The sequence below is a fragment of the Nipponia nippon genome, unplaced genomic scaffold (assembly GCF_047370975.1).
Source record: "Nipponia nippon isolate SJK-2023a ecotype South Korea unplaced genomic scaffold, ASM4737097v1 scaffold_9, whole genome shotgun sequence".
Classification (NCBI taxonomy): domain Eukaryota; kingdom Metazoa; phylum Chordata; class Aves; order Pelecaniformes; family Threskiornithidae; genus Nipponia; species Nipponia nippon.
In genome coordinates, this window is record NW_028262413.1 from 46,608,889 (window position 1) to 46,626,553 (window position 17,665).

The following is a 17,665-nucleotide window of genomic DNA, read 5'->3' on the forward strand; positions in this document are numbered from 1 at the left end:
AGCGTTGTGTTTTCTGAGAAATCCTGCAACAGAGAAACCAGCTTCTGGCTCGTAAGCCTGACACCGGTGGGTTTTTTTCGTTGAGGTGGACAGCCCCTGTGTGGCCGCAATGGCCTGGAGGGCTCAGACCTGAACACGGGCTGCAAGTTTTAGTCTGCAAATGAGTACGTTTGAGAAATACACATTGAGAGAAATTAAATTTATTTTGTACAAGGTAGAATACCTTTGCGCAGTGAACAAATATATTACAAATCTGTCTTGCCTTAAAAAAGTATTGCCATTTTGGTGCCTATTTCCTAAACTAATGCTAATATACAAGAAGGTACTTCTTTTGTTTCTTTTCTGTTAAGCTCTATGCACATCGTTGCATTTGGTTTGAAAATCCAGCTTGGAAAAAAAAAAAACCAAACCTAAGCATATCTCTGCTCTCTGGAGTCTCATCGCAAACTTTACAGCAACGCACGCACAAACATTGGTCAGGCTGGCAGCTGAGGCTGCTTGGGCTGGGTGTCAAGGTAGGTCTCTAGCAAGAGTATTCCTTATCGAACTGCCTTTCTCTTGATATTTTTGAGGTAAGTCTTTCTATTCATGTACATAAAATATATTCCTACTGGCCCTACGAAATAATTGTCTACTTAGATCTCAAATAAGGCTTTCCTGGAAAATAAAATGACTATTGCTGATCAGTCATTGCCCCCATGCACACATGCAGCATTCATGTAACTACTTATGCATTATCCTGCAACATGAAAATCTGCTGCTCTGGCAGCCTGGGGGGCCTCTGGGCTCGGCTCGGCGGTCTCGCTGCAAAACTCTTGGTTTGCAGGGCGGGGTTCAGAGCCAACCCGACCACCCAGCGGGGTCCCGGCTCCTCCGGCAGCGCATCGCCGGGGCTCCCCACGCCCTGAGGCCAGCGTGTTGCGGCAGCGAGCGCAGGGTGCTGTGCAGGCCGCCAGCGGCTCCGTACCGGCGTGCCAGGGGCTTCGATCCCCAAGGCGAGGGCCGAGCCTGGCTGCGGGGACACGGGCTGGGTGCTCCGAGTGATCCGATGCCTGGTCTGACTCGGAGCCGGGATCGAGCTGCTGCCTCCGAGCTGGAAGGCTCCTCTTACCAGTCCCCTAGACCAGCAGGTTACACGAGTGATCATGCTTTGAGCAACTGATTGGTGCTGGTTTTGTTCTCTTCTACTTCCATCAGACTGGCAAATGTGCAACAGAATTTTTTTTATATTTAAGAGGCAATCAACTTGCTATTTCCATGTTTGCCTAATAAAATTACATACTTAGAATCAATACTATTTCATGCTCAAAATCTACAAGGAACTGCTTAACGGCAAGTATTCCACTTTCTAGGTCAATAAAGATTACAAAAAAAAAATCATGGTGGCTTAGTCCAAAACTTTACCACGGGCCAACCCCTTGATAATTACTTCACAAACAGCTGCTGAAAAAGAAAACCCAGTTTCAGCTCAATTTAATAACATTTCAGGTAGAATCATCAATGGATAAAGTTGCACTACACGGTAATGCACATCAAATTAAAGGGGGTCGTAAATGGCATGCTGTTAAGTGAGTCATAATGAGGCGGTTTGTAAAGATGGTCTAGAGAAGCCAACGTGTCTTAGCTTTAGGAAAGGAAACCAAACCAGGGTGAGTCTGTGCAAACCTGCAGCGTCCCAGGGCAGTAAGTGGAGGTCCATCAGTTTACACTGCCTGACAGATCTGGTGGATTTATCTAACAAAATGGAAGCTGTATAAGGAAAATTAAAGCCTGTCTGTGCCAATCAAAGTATTTTATAGCTTGTTAAAAGTGTGGTAAGCCGGGTGTGAGCCTCATTGTTGAAACTCAAGTCATCAGCAAAGATCAGTGGACATTTGCCAAGATGTTACATTTTAAAAACCGCACAGAACGTGTCTGTGTTAATATTCCTCTACTCAAATACCCTGGTACTGAATATAAAGATGAGCATCTCAGTGCTAATTACCAAGCATGATCTGCAGAAGTGGCGCATGGTGATGGCAGTAAATGAGGTTTCCAGACAGTGAAATGACAAGTTTCCCTGCTTTTGTTCAGAAAAATGTCCATTTCAATGACAAAGGTGTAAAATATGTTCCAGCGTATTCCTAGTCACCGTGTTCCTAACAGTAAAAGGTTTCTTGATGCAGTTGGTAGAAATGTACATCTGTAAGTCCTTCTACTTAGCATGTTTTTGTGTTTTATTTTACAACAAAGCCGGGGTTAGAATACACGCCACGGAGAGTTTTTGCCTGGAGCGGGTAGACACCTTCCTGGGGTGACGTACGCCAGTCATGCGTGGAGGAAGTTCTCGTTAGTTCCTGTTACCCATATAAAAATGTCTTTATAAATAACATCATGCAGCAGCAGTTGGCCCAAGCTGATGTTGTGTTACGTTAGGTCCTTGCGTAAGACAGTCTGAAGTCCCGTCAGCATCCTGCAGTGCAGAAAAGGATTGTCTTCTCTTTTGCTTCCTCAAAGTTTGTGTTTGCAGCCCAGTGCGCCAGTGAAGTTCATCCCTTTAAGACTGCTTGTCCCAAGATGGCCCGTGCGTCGGGCTGTGCCTTACGGGGAGGAGGTCATAGTGACTAGGAATGTGACTGTTCCTAGGCAGGTCGTATGGATTTTGGAGGTAACTGGCACTCCGACCACGGGCGTCTTGGACCACGCTGACAGTGGGCTCTGGGGAAGCAAGGAAAACTGGGTTACGGTAACTAGCAGCGCTCCCAAAACTAGTTACTCCTGTATTCTGTCACAAGCACAGAACTTCAGCTTCCCAAACCATCTTTTCCCCTCGCAGCTTTACTGGCAGCACACGGGGCAGCCCAGGGAGAAAACCACCAAACAGATCCAAGGGCAGTAGTTCCCAAAGCCCTGCAGATAATGTCTTCATAAGACCAACACTTCTGCGCTTTCAAATCTTGCAGCTGGACTTTGCGGCAGTTTAAAACAAGAGCGTAAAGAGGGGACGGCAGCTCTCCTCTGCCAGCGGCTGGAGGAGCAATTTGGTGCTGTACCACGCTCACATCCACCACCGTCACACAGGCCCCCACCCGGGACTTAGCTCCCCAAACAACACGCTAATGCCCAGGCCTTCTTCCCCCAGCCAGCGCCTCCCTGCGCCGTGCCAAGACCATTGCTACTTGTGTCAGGGGAAAAAACCCATCAGCATCTACATGAAACACCAGCTGTTGGACTAGACCTTCTGCTGCCCACCCCACTTACCAACTTCGTAGATGTTTTTATTGGCTGTCGATGAAGTTGGCATCTCTGAATATGGGGACTCCCTGTGACCAGGTGATTTCATTTCCACATAGCTGCTCTCGGAGTGTTTGCATGTTAAAATGGGGGGGTCTTTAATGGTGGCGTATGGGTTTTCACTGCTGTTCAGAGAACAAGTGCTGGAGCTGCACACAGATTCTTTCATATAATCTGCAAAACAAGAGCAGAGTGGGAGTGTTAGAGTTGTTAGCTTGCTTGGGTTAATTGCAACTGAACCTCTGCAGGAAGGGTGGGGGGACATATGGGCAGGGGTAAGGAAGATCCTTGAAGCATCCAGCACAGACACCCGACGCTTGTGCTCTGGGTGTGTCCAGACCATTGCATCCACCACTGACTAGCAGGAAAGAAATAACAACCTGCTCGATACCGAAGGTTTTCCTGTAAAAGGTTCTAGTTGTCATTTACTGCAATATTTAATTTGAGGTGGCAATCCTTTCCCTCCCTCCCCTAATTCCTAAGGAGCTATGTTTTAATCCCGCTCCGCCAGCCCTGCCGACCCGCAGACCCATGCACGCGGCCATGGCGAGTCGGCTCTGTAGGCAGGACCTTCTGCTGGTACTTGGCCTGCTGGGCCGGCTACAGGGTGAGTGTCCCGGGGCCTTTGGTCAACATCAATGCCGTACGTTTGAATGCAAAACATTTCCAGCGGGCATAGAACTGCATCAGTGCAGCGCATGCACATATGTCCCCTGAGAGCTCTGGTTTCTGGGACTGTCCAGCACCAGGAGAAACCGACTTCTTCATGTTCCCTCTGCCATTAAGACTGGGAGGAGGCTGCTCCTGCTAGTGGGGAGCGCTTGGGTTTCCGCACGGGGGACAAGCCTTCATCTGAGCCTCGCTTTTGCTTTGCTTTCCCCACCCCCCCCCCCTTGCTGTAGACATCTACTGCTCCTCTCCGCTAGGCTGGAGAAAACAGGAGATGGTGACGGAGGAGGCGCTACGTGGGGAGAACAAGGTTGGCGTGAGAGTTGTAACCACCGGTCTCCCCTGTCGGTGACCTTGGCTGGAGTATGCCAGCCTGCTGCAAGGTACAGTGCCAGTCTTGCTTTAAAAATAAAATAAAAAAAAACAATAGAGAATAAATAGGTCTTAACATTGACATTCAAGAACGTGCCATTGCTGCTGTGTGCATCCTGCTGGGCAGTGCCATTAATTTAGAATTAGAGCGATGCAATGAAAGATGAGGCATTTTCTTGTGCTGGGTTACAGTACAAAGGCAGATCCTGGTATATATGAAATACTCCCGGTGAAATAGCGGGACTTGCAAAATAGCTGCAATCCCAGCTGCCCCCGCTATCTAGTATGGGAGACAAAAAGAGAAATTCAGGTTAAGAAATAGACAGACAACAAGATATCGCTTCTCCTTTACAAACCTCGTCTCCATGCCTATCCGCCCCGTCCTGCTAACTCACTTGTCAGGTCTGCTTCACTCTGTGGTGCAACGCTCCCTCCATCAGCTCTGGGGCTGTGTCTGTGGGTGTGTGTCCGTCAGCCCCCGGGCCCGGTGCCCTTCGTCTTGGCTCAGCTGGGGGATAGCGCTGAGCAGGCCTCCTGAGCAAGGTGTCAGGTCATGCCCTGCCGCCTGCAGCAAGCGATTGCATTTGTGTGCTCCAATTTCAGAGATATGAGCAAATCTTGAGAGTCCTCAGCTCTCAGGGTTAGTGAAACCAGCTTGGTAGGAAGCTCCGCTGCAAAGCAAACCAGCTGGACCATGCTGGGACCATCAGGGATGTGAGGGCTGGCAGAGGCCCCGGCACCAGTGCAATGTTTATTTAGTAATAAAATTAAGATACTCGTCATCTGACTTCAGCCTGGGTGAGATTAACAATGCCTTTGCTTCAAAGTGAAACACGTCTGTTTTGGTACATCACAGGAGACGGGAACCAAGGCGACACAAATGTTCCCCAGCTGCTGGCAGCAGGGTTTGGCCCTCCAGCTTTACCAACCCCACCCTGGTACAGGCAAGTCAGAGAAAAGCTGCCCTGTCCTGTCCTTTTAATGAGCGATGGAGCAACCCTGCAAGACCAAAGGCTTTTGTACATGAGCAAGCTCAATGTTATTAGCTTTTGCTATGTATTTGACTTAAATTAAGGTGCCACGCCGTCTAGAATCCGTTAGTATTTAAAGGGGAGGAGGCAGTAGACAAAGACTAACAAATCCTGTAATAAAATGAAAATCTTTAGTCTAAAAATACCTGTGCTATACGGACTGGGCCCCATTCTTCAGTCACTGGGAAGGTGTGCATGGGTGAACTGTCTCATGTGGGCAAGGAGCTGAAAACTCCCGGCGGTGCCCGAGCCGACAGCGGTGCAGGAACGCTCACTGCGTCAGGGACATGGCCCCGATGAGGAGGACAGGCTCAGCCCTGAGGCTTTTATTTCATTCTGAGAGGGCTCAGCATTACCTGCCATCAAGTTACAGCTGCTGGTGGCTACTGCAAGTACGTAGTGCTCGTTAGGAGAGCCTGGGCAGCTTTTGATAAGCCAGCATTAAATTTTGGGGCGAGAGCACAGGAAAACTTGCAAACTTGCTTCTCTGCCTCAAGCCATGCTGCTGAGCAGATGCTCATGGGAGCGAAAGGCAGGAGCTCGCCAAAGTGGGCAGGGTGAGTAGGTGCGTGCAGCTTTCGGACCCTGCGAGGACGAGAGGGCAAAGCGAGCTCCACATGTGAGCGTGAGGCTGCCGGCACCCTGAGAGTCCACTACAAAGCTCTCCCTATCGGCACCACGGCTGGAAGGCAACAAATCAAAACAGAGCTGGGTTTAAATTCATAAAATGTAGATTATAAAAGACTGCTGGCTACTGCAGCGAAAAAGGGGGAAGAGTGAGGAGCCCTGCTCCCGCTGTGCTGTAGCACATAGGTGAATGGCTGCGTGGGTCAGTGCTGGTTTATTTATAAGAGTGGGCACGGCAGAGCTGGCATAGGCAAAAATCCCAGCACAGCCTATATTTTATTAAGTCCAGCTCAGCGACTTTTATCTTCCTAAGCTAAAACTCCCCTGTACTGCTGCTAGCACTGACGCTACCCCCCCGGCAGGCATCCCTCAGGCTGTAGCCGCAGCACCGGCCCTCCCCTTCCCAGGGAAGCCCAGTGAAATACCGCTTGGGCTGCCCAGACTCATTTGGCCTTCCCCAGGAATTGCCTTTTCCCAGAAGACATTGAGAAACAGCATGCCTAAGAGCCGATTCCCGCTGACGTAAATGGGAACTCTATGTCTAGCTAGGGATTAGACCCTTCGCTCCAGATACGATATAATTTATGGAGCACCAGCGTATGTTTGGTAATGTGCTATACACCAGGGAGTCATTAGCCCACAAGACACATTATGTGCAAGATCAGAAAGAATTTAACTCTGAAGGATGTGGAAGCATCTGAGTTACTTTGTTGTTAAGGTAATTTGGGGATAACTAAAAAGTCTGGCATCAACTGCCAAATTTCATTTCATGACTTAATTTAACCCAGAACAAGCGTATTTAGAAATTCTCGGCCCATTCACCCTGCAGGCCATGTGTGAGCTCTGGCGATGCTGCCTCCTCATCCTCCCGTGTGCCCACGGGGTCGGGCTCTCGTGGAGGTGCAACGCTCAGCCCAGCCCGTGGCACTGCCACCAGCAGCCCTGGTACTTGCTGTAAGCACTTTATCAGCTGGACGCACTAGAGAAATATGGGGAATATGCTCTAATTTTGAAGTCCCTGTCTTCTGTGTTGCCTGGATACCAATCACCAGACCTTTGAAGGAGGTTTTATTTTTGTTACCAGGGACTGGAAATGTACTTGTCCCTCCCACAGACTGGGTTCCTCTCTTTTGCCCTGAATATCCTCTGGCATACTAATGACAAGCCTCGATACCTACTGCCACGGTTGAAGTGCTAAGGAAATATGATGTACACAGGTAAAACATGCTCTCCTACTATTTAATCACATTTATGGATGATGTTCAGTGTAGCGTGCCTTTCTGGCTTCTTTCATTAACCTGGCTAACCTTCGCTGCTGCTAGGACAGTAACAGAGCGATAGCTTAATGCTGCTTTTCAGAGTGTGACAGAGTTGTGGGGACACATTCCTGTACAACAAACAAACGAACCACACTGAACCAAGCCCCAAGTCCCTGAGTTAAGTGCATTAATGTTTTGAACTGCTGGGATTTTGCTGGGTATTGTGCAAAGCATAGGGTTTTTTTTCCTTAAAATATTAGTGCCTGAGGTCCCATTATTCCACCAGTGCATCAGCATTCATTTAAAAAAAAAAACACAAACAAAAACAAACCCTGAAAAATAGAAAAGGACTCAGATGCAAATAAAAGCTTGGAAATGGTATCACTGAACATCATGCACAGGAAAGAAACTGCTCTGAAACCTTGTGACTGTTCAACCACTGTCACCACGTGCCACGGGGCTCAGAGCTGCCCCGAAGGGTTCCTGCTGCTTCGCCAGCACAAGGAGCGGTCAGACACCGCGGCGTCAGCTGGGCTTCTTTGTGGGAGACCCTAGCAAACACAAACCGGCCATGCCTAACCCCCGGGCCTCCACCAGCGGCACAGCCACTGCATTGGCAGGTTGCAAAAGGGACATCCCTCTCCTGGCTGCCCTGCTCTGGGGACAGCCTCCAGCCAGGCCAGCGTGGCGCAGGGGCTGCGGAGCTGGGGGCCCTGGTCTCCTCGGAGGAGAACTGGAGGAAGCTGGTGGCAGACCAGGTCCACCACAGCCTGAACTTGGCCTCAAGCCATGGGACCCCCATGCCCCCTCCCGGCAGTGCATCCTGTGCACTGCTCTGGGCTGGGGTCAGGAGCACCAAACCTGATTTTCAACTACAGGGCAGGCTTTCTCTAGTTAGACCTAGCAGATGCTGATGGGAAAGGACATCATCTTTAAAGTGCATAAATGTATATAAACACAAAGCACCCGCCTGCCAAAGTCTTTTTGCTGACAGAATCCAATTGTTTGGGACTGGGAGTTTCTTTTATGTGAAGGACTCAGCTTAGCAGATGAAGGTGGCTCATCAGGGCTAACGCAAGGCCTGGCAGGGCAAGGAGCGCTGCGCACTGAGCATCGGGGACGTCACCCAGCTCCTTCTGGCAGGGCGTTCATCTGAGACTTAGAGTGCCCATGCTGCCACCAGAGCCCCAGGGCTGCCTGAACCCAGAAGCTGACCTTCAGACTGGGCTGTTGGAAACCTTTAGCCATCCAAAGGCAATCTGCTTCTGAAAAATCTCAGCTGCTAACTCCCTGCTTGTTCAGCTACTGAAAATCCCGGGGAAGTCAGGTGTGTTCCTGTGTCCCCGGCATCTGGCCCTTGCCAGCGCCAGCCATGCCGGTCTGCAGCAGCTGAGCAGACACAGAGAACACATCAGCTCTCCCAACATGGCTTCTAGGTCTGATTTTTCATTTTATAAGGAGATAAACATGTAAACAAAATGACTCAGATCCTAAATAATAAACAAAATATATAGCAGCAGCAAATACATTTCACAGTTCACTGTTACTGTAATTCTTTTTTTCTCATTCACACTGGTACCCCACTCTCTGTGTGACTGTGTCTATGGATGGGAATTCCTACTGTGTGCCTTTAAAGCAGCTTTTTAACTTTGTAAACACAGTAATTTAGTTTAATCTTGAAATTAATAGTTCCGAGTAAAAAGAACAACTAATAATACTATAGTAAGATTTTTTTTCTGAAAAAGGGAATCACTGAAGTAGCTGAAACCAGTGGATTAAGTCAAATACACATACATAACCCTTTTAATATTTTAAATTCATCTTTATCGAGAAAGACTTGGTCATGCATTATTGGTTTCCTTCAGTGATTCTGTGTGGTAAGGTGATGTTTTAGCAAATATTATAGCACTTTATTTTGTAAACAGCAGCTATGAAGTGGTTAGTGTTCTCTAGGCCTGGCTATAAGCTGATCATCATCTTTTATGTGGACTAGCTTTCAATATTCCTTGTTAGTTCAGATAAAGGTCTTGCTCTATAACACCTCGGCCATAGCAGACCAGTGGGCGTCTTGAAACCAGCTCTGTGTGAAGGTACCGTTTCTCCATTACTCAGCCAATACCAGCTCAAGGACATCACGGAAGGAGGCTGTGCAGAATTTACCTCCTCGGCTGATGGAGGGACATTCCCAGCTGGTGTGTACAGACACAACAGCCTTGAATTCAGATCAAGGACCTCAGCCTGAAACCTGCCTGTTCCCAATGAGACAGACTCCTTGCTCCATCTTCTGGACCCCAAGTTCGGTGTGCCAAACCCCAGCCCAATCAATCAGGAGCTTGTGGGGACCACTGTGCCAAGTGGTCTTGTAGTCCATACATAACCAGAATATTTTCAATATAAACCTGGTGGACAACTGAAATCTAAAATCATTGAGCCTTGTGCTCATGACTCATCTATGCTCCCTTTTTAGAACTGCCCTAGAGTCAATGCCCATTAATTGGTTCGTGCCAGCGTGACTGGTTAATGTACTGAGTGAGGTCTTTTCTCGAGCTCTGCTATAAATCTCTTTCAGCGAAGGCCACATAGCAGGGTCAGCTTGTTTTCTAGTGGCTTTGTTTAAGCTCAGGATAGCTAAAAGCCTTACAGAGCTGTTACTTAGCAGGCAAACGCACCAGTCTATCATCAGCAACTGCCACCAGAAAGCCCCTGTAGGATGGCTGACATGTCCTAAAAGAGCTTCCCCTGGCCAGACAGCTCCACCTGCACCTCCTGTCCCTGCAGCAAAGCCCTCCCTTTTTGTCTTATGCTGCTGGCTGAGGCCGGAGCCTACGGCCTTGTGAAGACTTGTGTCCATAATTCATGGGCCCCAGACATCTGGCTCGGAGTCAAGAGTGCTGCCAGCTGAGCCACACAGCGTATTTTGTACGCTCTGTCCCTTTCTGTCTCTGCATGACCACGCTCCCGGGTGCTCAGGTCTCCTATCTCACCTCTTCTACGACACCCTCCTCAAACTCTTTGCCAGGGTGACTGCAGGCACTGGATACCATACCTTTGAAGCTTTTTTCCATTATGTATGTGTTCTGACGTCTATCCATCCCACAAGCACCTGCATAAAAATGATATATAATGGAAAACAAATAAATATTTATGTAAATTGGATTGCTTTGACTACTGAGCAGCATATATTCTTTCCTGTAAATTGTACATCAAGGCCCTCATTTAGGGAGGCTCTTAAGCACATCCTCAGCTGTAAGCATGCACTCAGCTTCAGTGGGGATTCTGCGCACACCTAAAATTATGCATATGCTTAAGAGCTTCCCTGGAAGGGAGGGCTTTCCTCAAGCAGGGTACTGCTCATTACCAAGAACAGCTATCCATCAGGAGAACAGGAAAAAAAAAATCATCTGCCGATACGATCGTTACTGAAACACTAGGTTGGGTTAGTAAAAGAAGCCTAAAACACATCCTTTCAAATTTGAGTCTGCAGGTTAGGTTACATTACTCTGTGACTAATTTGAAGCTTTGTTTCATTAGTGGCCAGTATATTATTTAATTCACAGTCTTAGATTCTAAGATGTGTACAATCCTTCTAAATTACCTTATATGACTTTGCTTATAAATTTGCACAGTTCAGTAACTGGGGTGACAATAGTCCCTAAGTGGCTACAGCGGTCTGAAAATGCAGCAGCTGAGAGCAGAGAGCTGAGGGCAAAGAATTCTGCCTTATGCACCTCCATAAAGACTTGCTGCTCCTTACAGAGGCAGAGACAGAAGGGGATGGGAACCTTTTCCATTTTCACCACTGCAAATTATCCTAGATATCAATCAAAAGGAAAATCTAATATAAGCCTTTAAATCTTTTTAACTATAGAGTCTGATATTTGTTATTGACTAGCAAAATCAACACAAATTTAGTTACTGAGATAGAAATGTCCTTGTGGCTTATGGGATTCCCAATCAAGTAACTGAGTTATGCTGGTAAAAGAGCCCTGCAAACCGCATGTCCCAGAGGTCTCACAGCTTTTTGTCCTTGCATGTCCTCTGGTCTCTACAGAAAAAGCTGTCACCACCACCAGCAATGCTGTACCAGTCCCTTCTTCATAACAGCCTTGTTTTTTTGATAAATAAGGAAAAATCACTAAAGTAGACAATAAATGTGTTATGGCACACCAAAGACAAACCCCTTTGCTCTGATTCTCAGAGCCCCCATCCCTGAGCACAGGAAAAGGGCTGGCAGTACAGCGCTGGCTCTCTGTGATGGAGCTCTTGCCCTTCTGGCCAAGAGTGACCTCCCCAAACTGTTTGGGACCCCTCTGCTTTGTTTCCCACCACTCGTCCTGAGCCACTTCCCAGACTCACCCCCTGAAAGAAGATGCAGAGGGCAAGGCTGACTGGGTGGTTTGGACATAGTGGGGCAGCTCTTCCACCTAACGGTATTAGCTATGTGCTTTTTTCTCTCCTGTATTCTGCTAGGGCAGAGTCCTGAGCGAAGAGGATGGACCTAATTCATCCCTTGGCTCACAGCCACAGGGCTGGTGCTCCCCTTCCCAGCTGTGGTGCTCCCGAAGGTCATCCCTGGTGGTCACACATCCCCCTGCCAGGGCTGAGCAAGGAAAGTCTAGGTTTAAGTTCAAAGCTAAATTGTCTGCTAGGGTGAAATCAGAGTCTCGGCTGGAAATATTTTTCCACACCTCTTGGCTTTGAGAAAAATGCAAAGTCAGCTCTGAATTAAACTTTGTGGCTTGGCTTTGGTCCTCTGGAATAACTGCAGCTTTGAGTCACTCAAGATGTGCTGCAAATCACACTTTAGTCTCTGCTTTGAGGACTGCTGTTAAAAAACCATTACAGATAGATAAAACCATTTTTGTCTGCAGCCCACTGTGCCCAGCGCTCAGGCTAATGAGTAGGTGGTTTAGGACTTTCGACTTGCTTGGAATAGGAGCTGGAAGCTGAACTCTGCAATTGCTTAATGCAGACTGGACTAGAGCAAGAGAGATTAGTCACAGGGCAAACAATTCTGGTTCTGCAACAAAAGACAGCGAATAGAAAATGCAAAGACAAGCCATTCCTTGAATCTAGTAGGACTAGGCTGCATTGAACAGGCAGTGACACACAGCAAAGGTGACAAAGCTGCCTCTTCTTGGCACCACAGAGTCCCCAAACTGATCTCAAGCAGACGTCCATGAGAATTCTTGTGCAAATGTGCTCATCATCAGACTCCAACTCTATTTAACAGATACGATTATCTCTCTGACAAAGCCCGATGTTTGAAGCTCACAAGCAAATGTGCCAGCAGTAAAAACAGGCTTTGTTCTGCTCCTTGCATTTCCCAGCTGGAAAGAACACAAACCTGGCAACTGAAGTCCTGCAAAACAGGCAAAATACCTGCAGTCTGGTAAGATCCACTGTATGTGTATGTATACTTTTATATATATAGCATATATGCCTAGACATGCTTACACATACATAAGACTCATGGTTTTCTACACAATTTCTTCCTGTTGGGCACAAAGAGAGCCCCACTGATATCAGGAGGAACATACACATTGATTAGATAGGAGTTATGCTGGGTCCTCAGTTAAGACGAAATAGTTTTCCTTAGCCTCACGTATAGCAAACAGCCCCTGGCCATCCGACCTGCCCTCTTCCCAGGAAGCTGGTGCTGGGTCAGGCGGATTCACTCTCACGCTTCCTTGCCATGTTTGCTCCGTCTCCTTGATCTGTGCTGCCGCAGCAGTGTGTAGGACATGCATCTGAAATAAGGACCATGGTGGACTCTGAAATGGGCTGTTCCTTTGGCCCTGAGCCCCCTTGGTATGAACAGCCCTTTCTCTGCTCCCTCGGAGAACATCTTTCTTTCTTTCCTTTTCCAAATAAAACATCTGAGGAATGACTCCTGGCTGAGCAAAGGCCAGTGATGCAAATTGTGAGCAATCAAAAGGTGTTTTCCAAAGCTGTAAAAGTGCAGCCTGCAAGAGTGAGGAGAGCAAAGAGTGGTTAATTAAAGCACTCGTGCCTGTTACCTGTGGGATTGCATTTATGAGATACACAGGGAAACAGAAAGTGCGTGGTATTTCCAGAAAGCGTTCTGTTGATCCTCTTTTGGATACAGATACAGAGATACGTTGCTTGGAAGTGAGGAGCTGTGGTGCCAAGCACACCGAAAAGGGCTTGATACCACCAATCGGCTGAGCAGTAGTGCTCTGCTTCTGCTAGAAACAGCCTCCTGGCTTCTCCTGAGCTGCCAGCCGCTGCTCCTGAGTACGGCAGCATCTTCTTGGGAGCAGCTGCTTCTCCTGCTCTCCCTGAGCTGTGCGGTCAAAGGGGAGTCTAAGCCTGGATCCAGTATGGTATCGAGAAGCAAGGTTTTCTGCATCAGAAGAGGCCCCGAACCCTTACATCCAGTCTGAGCACAGCTATGACCCTGAAAAGTGATGGTATGCTGCAGTTCAAAATACAAAAGGTGTCAGCCTGGGACAGGTCTGGCCAGCATCCAACTTTGAGCAGTATGTGATCAGAAATGCATTTCATAGGTCAAAAAAAATAAAAAAAGAATTAAGAAAACTCCTTATGATTGCAGGTTTTAGAAGATGAGTGTCTGAGTTAATTTTCACATGAATATTCTTAAGATTTCCTTTCCCCCAGCTATAATTCGTATTTATGACACTTGCAATTTCTAACAAGCCTAAGGACATTTTTGTGAGCCTGACGCTCTTCCTCATCTGGCTGGTCCAAGAGCCTGTCCTTTGGGACCACTGCCTCGGCCGGAGGAGTCGCTGGCTGAAGAACCAGGGAGGCGACCAGAAGAGCTGAGGGTTTTCCATCCATTCCAAATTTCTCTTCAATTTCCCTTTAAGTCCTCTTCCCTGCTTCTAGCTCACTTACTTACACATCTGCTCTCTATAATATTTCACAGGATCATGACAGAGGAGTTGTCCACTGCTATTTTAACTATTTTTAACTGAATCCAGCCATGCACCATGCTTGGCTGCTATTCCAACACATGAGCTGGAGCACCTGTGTCATAAAACCTGAGGCTAACAGTGGGATGAGAAGGTGGTACATCTCTAACGCTTCGGTACTTCCATGCATGACGGAGTTTAAAGGTCAAGATCCCCTATGTGACCTTATTAGGCTTCACTTATATGTTAATTTCACAATTCAAAATTGAAGTTTTTTGCTTTCTTCTGAAATTTGCACATTTAAGTGGAATCGGCAGCTCTTATTGCACAGAAGTAATACCACGAAATGAAAACATTTTACAGTTTCATGTAAAAATGGCCTTGAGCTGAGCAAAAATTCAACACTGTGAAAGTTAGCATAAGCAAGCATTAATTTTGGTACTGAAAGGGAAGAAAAAATATCTAATTTTTATCAATTAGTGTGAAAAAGACATTTTGAAAGAAACAAAGGGAAAAAAAAGGAAAAAATATCTGGGATGCAAAATGCCATGGAAAAATTGTGACTGTTTTGCTGGAGACCACTTAGCTAAAGTATTTATCACTTCTACATCATTCTTACTGCAAAGGCAGTTAGCATCATTTCTGCTAGTAACATAAAATGCATGAATGCAGGACAAATGTGGCATACAGGGAGTTCAGGACACCGCAAGATAAAAACAAATAAAGCTAGCAAGCAAAGCAGTAAAATGGTAAAAGGAAAATTAACTTGATCTGAGGAGCACTTGGAAGTCCTCACCACCCCCAACTCTCTGTGTTATGTACAGATAAGCACAACAGCAGTTCTGCAGGTTATAATAGAGTAGAAAACATTAATGGTTGATAATGGCGAAAAGGCTTTGCATTGAAGCTCGACAGTTTTGTGATTTTCCTGATGCGGGGAAGACTTATCCTTGGAGCAAGGCATGGTGTGTGACCAAAAGAGCAGTGACGAGATGTGATGCCTGGTGGTGCCTCATCTTAATTCCTTTGCCACGTGAGCTGTGAGATAGCTGACCTTAAAAATCCTGTAATACCACTTAATACTGCACTTTCCCTCATACTGCGTATTTTCAGTAAGATATTAGTAATCCCAGTAAAGGAAAAGGCAAATGCTTTCTGCCGCTGACAAGCTAAACTCCAAGTGCTTAGATAGGAAAACAAATAGCATCCAAAGCACTAAATCTGGATAGGTTTTGAGATAAAAGCTGCTGAAAACCCTGTTAAAACTGAAGCCAGGGAGAATAAACGCAGTACGGGCAATTAGACTTCACTCTGGCCTGTTTGCACTGGCTGATGGTTCAAAATTGCCTGAAAAATGGCCACTGTATGATTAACTGGGAGATAACAGGGTGTATGGCAGCTCCAGCTCCTGCCAGAGGCTCCCCAGTTTTATCACGATGCCAGTATTTAGTGCTAAACTTTATTAAGCATGAAAGAAAAAAGAATCCCAAATTTGAATTTTTAATGTTCTAAGTTAGCCCTTAAAAAAACATTTATAGCGTAGATGATAGTGATTCAACCGAGCAACCTAGGAAGGGAGACTGGAAAGAATATTGATTCTGCTTTCCCAATCTGTGGTTTGTGGTAAAGGAAACAAATTTCAATTCTTGATCTTTCACTACTGGTAATTCTGATATTGTGAAATAAAGACAACACCAATATTCTTCATTATTGTTAAGGCCTTTACAAAAGGCTGATTTGGATTTGGAATTGCTCTAAAGTCTACTAAAATGATTAAATTGTTTAAAAATTACTGACCTAGTTCATTCAGATAGGTGTAGGGTCTCCAGTCTGCAGTTTCTCTGTCAAGGATTTTGTTACTGAGCTGTTCAAAAAGTATGATAATGGGTTAATGCTGAAATAAACAGACAGTTCCCACCCAAGACTTCAGCCCAATGGTGTCACAAATAAAAATGGGAGATGACTATTACCTTGGCCTCACCATTTCAGTTCTTTTTCTGTATGAATTTGACAGTTGTTTACTAGCATTAGGGAAAATCACAAAGGAAGGTCACTTCACCAAGCAATGAACACAAGCATGCTGGAAAATACAGGATTTCCTTCAGCAACCAGTAATCACGACTCGAATGCCTGTGTACATGGAGTGACATGCTGGCAGTTTCAAAATAACTAATGAGATGGATGGATCAAAACCACCTACATAAGCATGCAGATAGGAGCTGTTTGGAACAAAGGGGATCTGCTAATACATCTGTGTATTTAGTTAAAAGAGATGTGATGGCTACAAGATTTCTCTCAATTCAAGGAAAATAACATTGGCAATAATGAAGCATAAAGCCCTGTGCAGATCTGCCAGCAAAAGCAGAGAGGAGGCCAGGGCTGCCATCCAGATGCTACTGTTGGAAAAGCCCCTCTCGCGTCGCGGCAGCTGGGACCCTTCGTGTGCCCAGGGTGCAGCCGGCTCCTGTGCCAGCGCGGCCCAAGAGGGGCGGACGGGCACAGCCTGCGCCGCCGGGGTGGTACCATCTGGAGAAGGCTGCTGTTGCATTAAGCACACGTGTCAATATGCTCCTGATTTTTCTGCTATTTGTAGAAGCCTCGCTTGAGCTAGGTAATGCTTAAGCACAACATCAAGAGGCAAGCACAGCGTCTGCCTGAGGGATGGGGGTTTTGGGGACCTGGAGCGAGCTCGCTGGAGCATCTCTTCTGGCGGTCAGCGAAAGGAGAGGGGCTGCCCTTTTGGGGGTGCGTGGCTCCACTAGACTGGGGCATCACAGCAACAGTGGCTCTACAGAGCGTATGGTGGTCAGGTGAGTCCCAGCAAGGAGGGGCTGTGAATCGCTGTAGTTGCTAGAGCTGCTAGGTTTTACACCTCAACATTTTTCCCTTGCAAGCCACACCTGCTGAAAGTACAGCTGGTCCTGAGGAAGTGTCGGTTCAAGAGCAAATCCCAACCCCGTTCCTGAAAAATTAAAGTTATGAAGCCATCATTGCTCTCTTGTGTCTGCTTCCAAACTGGAAAGCCTCCTGCCTCTGTTTCAGAGGGTTCAGCTCTGCTATTTTACTGTTATTGCAAGAAAATGCTTAACACTAAAGGCAGTTAAAATTGAAACAAAGTATTCAAAATTACCACAACGTATTCATTTTCCCTGATCTCTCACTAATTTTTGCTTAGCTTTCATAATGGGTTTTAAGACCTGGAACAAAAAAACCCCCACTGATGTGTTGAAGTCTATTGGGATATAAAATGCCAGCTGGTACCCAGCACCTACAGACACCCCCCAAAGGTATTTTCACCCACCTTCACAGTCCTGTTTAACAGCCCTCAGTGCCACAGCCACCCCACTCCAGGGTGCAGCAGCCCTGCATTGTCCCTGGGTCTGCAGAGCACCCGCTGTCCCGGACTCTGAGGGTGGCTTTGCAGGAAGCCCAGAGTCCCCGAGCCCTCCTGGAAATCCCTGCCGGTGCACGGGCCTCCTGAGGGAAGGGGGACGTGGCCCTGTGCTCTCAGGACATGTAGTCCCACACGGCCCCC

General features: G+C 47.0%; 1 protein-coding gene across 1 annotated transcript in view; it reads right to left on the reverse strand.

Annotated features, from left to right (window-relative positions):
* Positions 1-341: 341 nt before the first annotated feature.
* Positions 342-17,665, reverse strand: part of MEGF11 (multiple EGF like domains 11) — a 238,761-nt gene continuing 221,437 nt past the window's right edge. Inside the window, exons 24-27 of the mRNA XM_087745188.1 lie at positions 15,928-15,994; positions 10,278-10,334; positions 3,241-3,447; positions 342-2,697 (exon numbers count right to left, since the gene is read on the reverse strand). Of these exons, the coding sequence (XP_087601314.1) occupies positions 2,537-2,697; positions 3,241-3,447; positions 10,278-10,334; positions 15,928-15,994 (492 nt within the window). The 3' untranslated portion in view covers positions 342-2,536. The remainder of the gene's footprint in view (positions 2,698-3,240; positions 3,448-10,277; positions 10,335-15,927; positions 15,995-17,665) is intronic.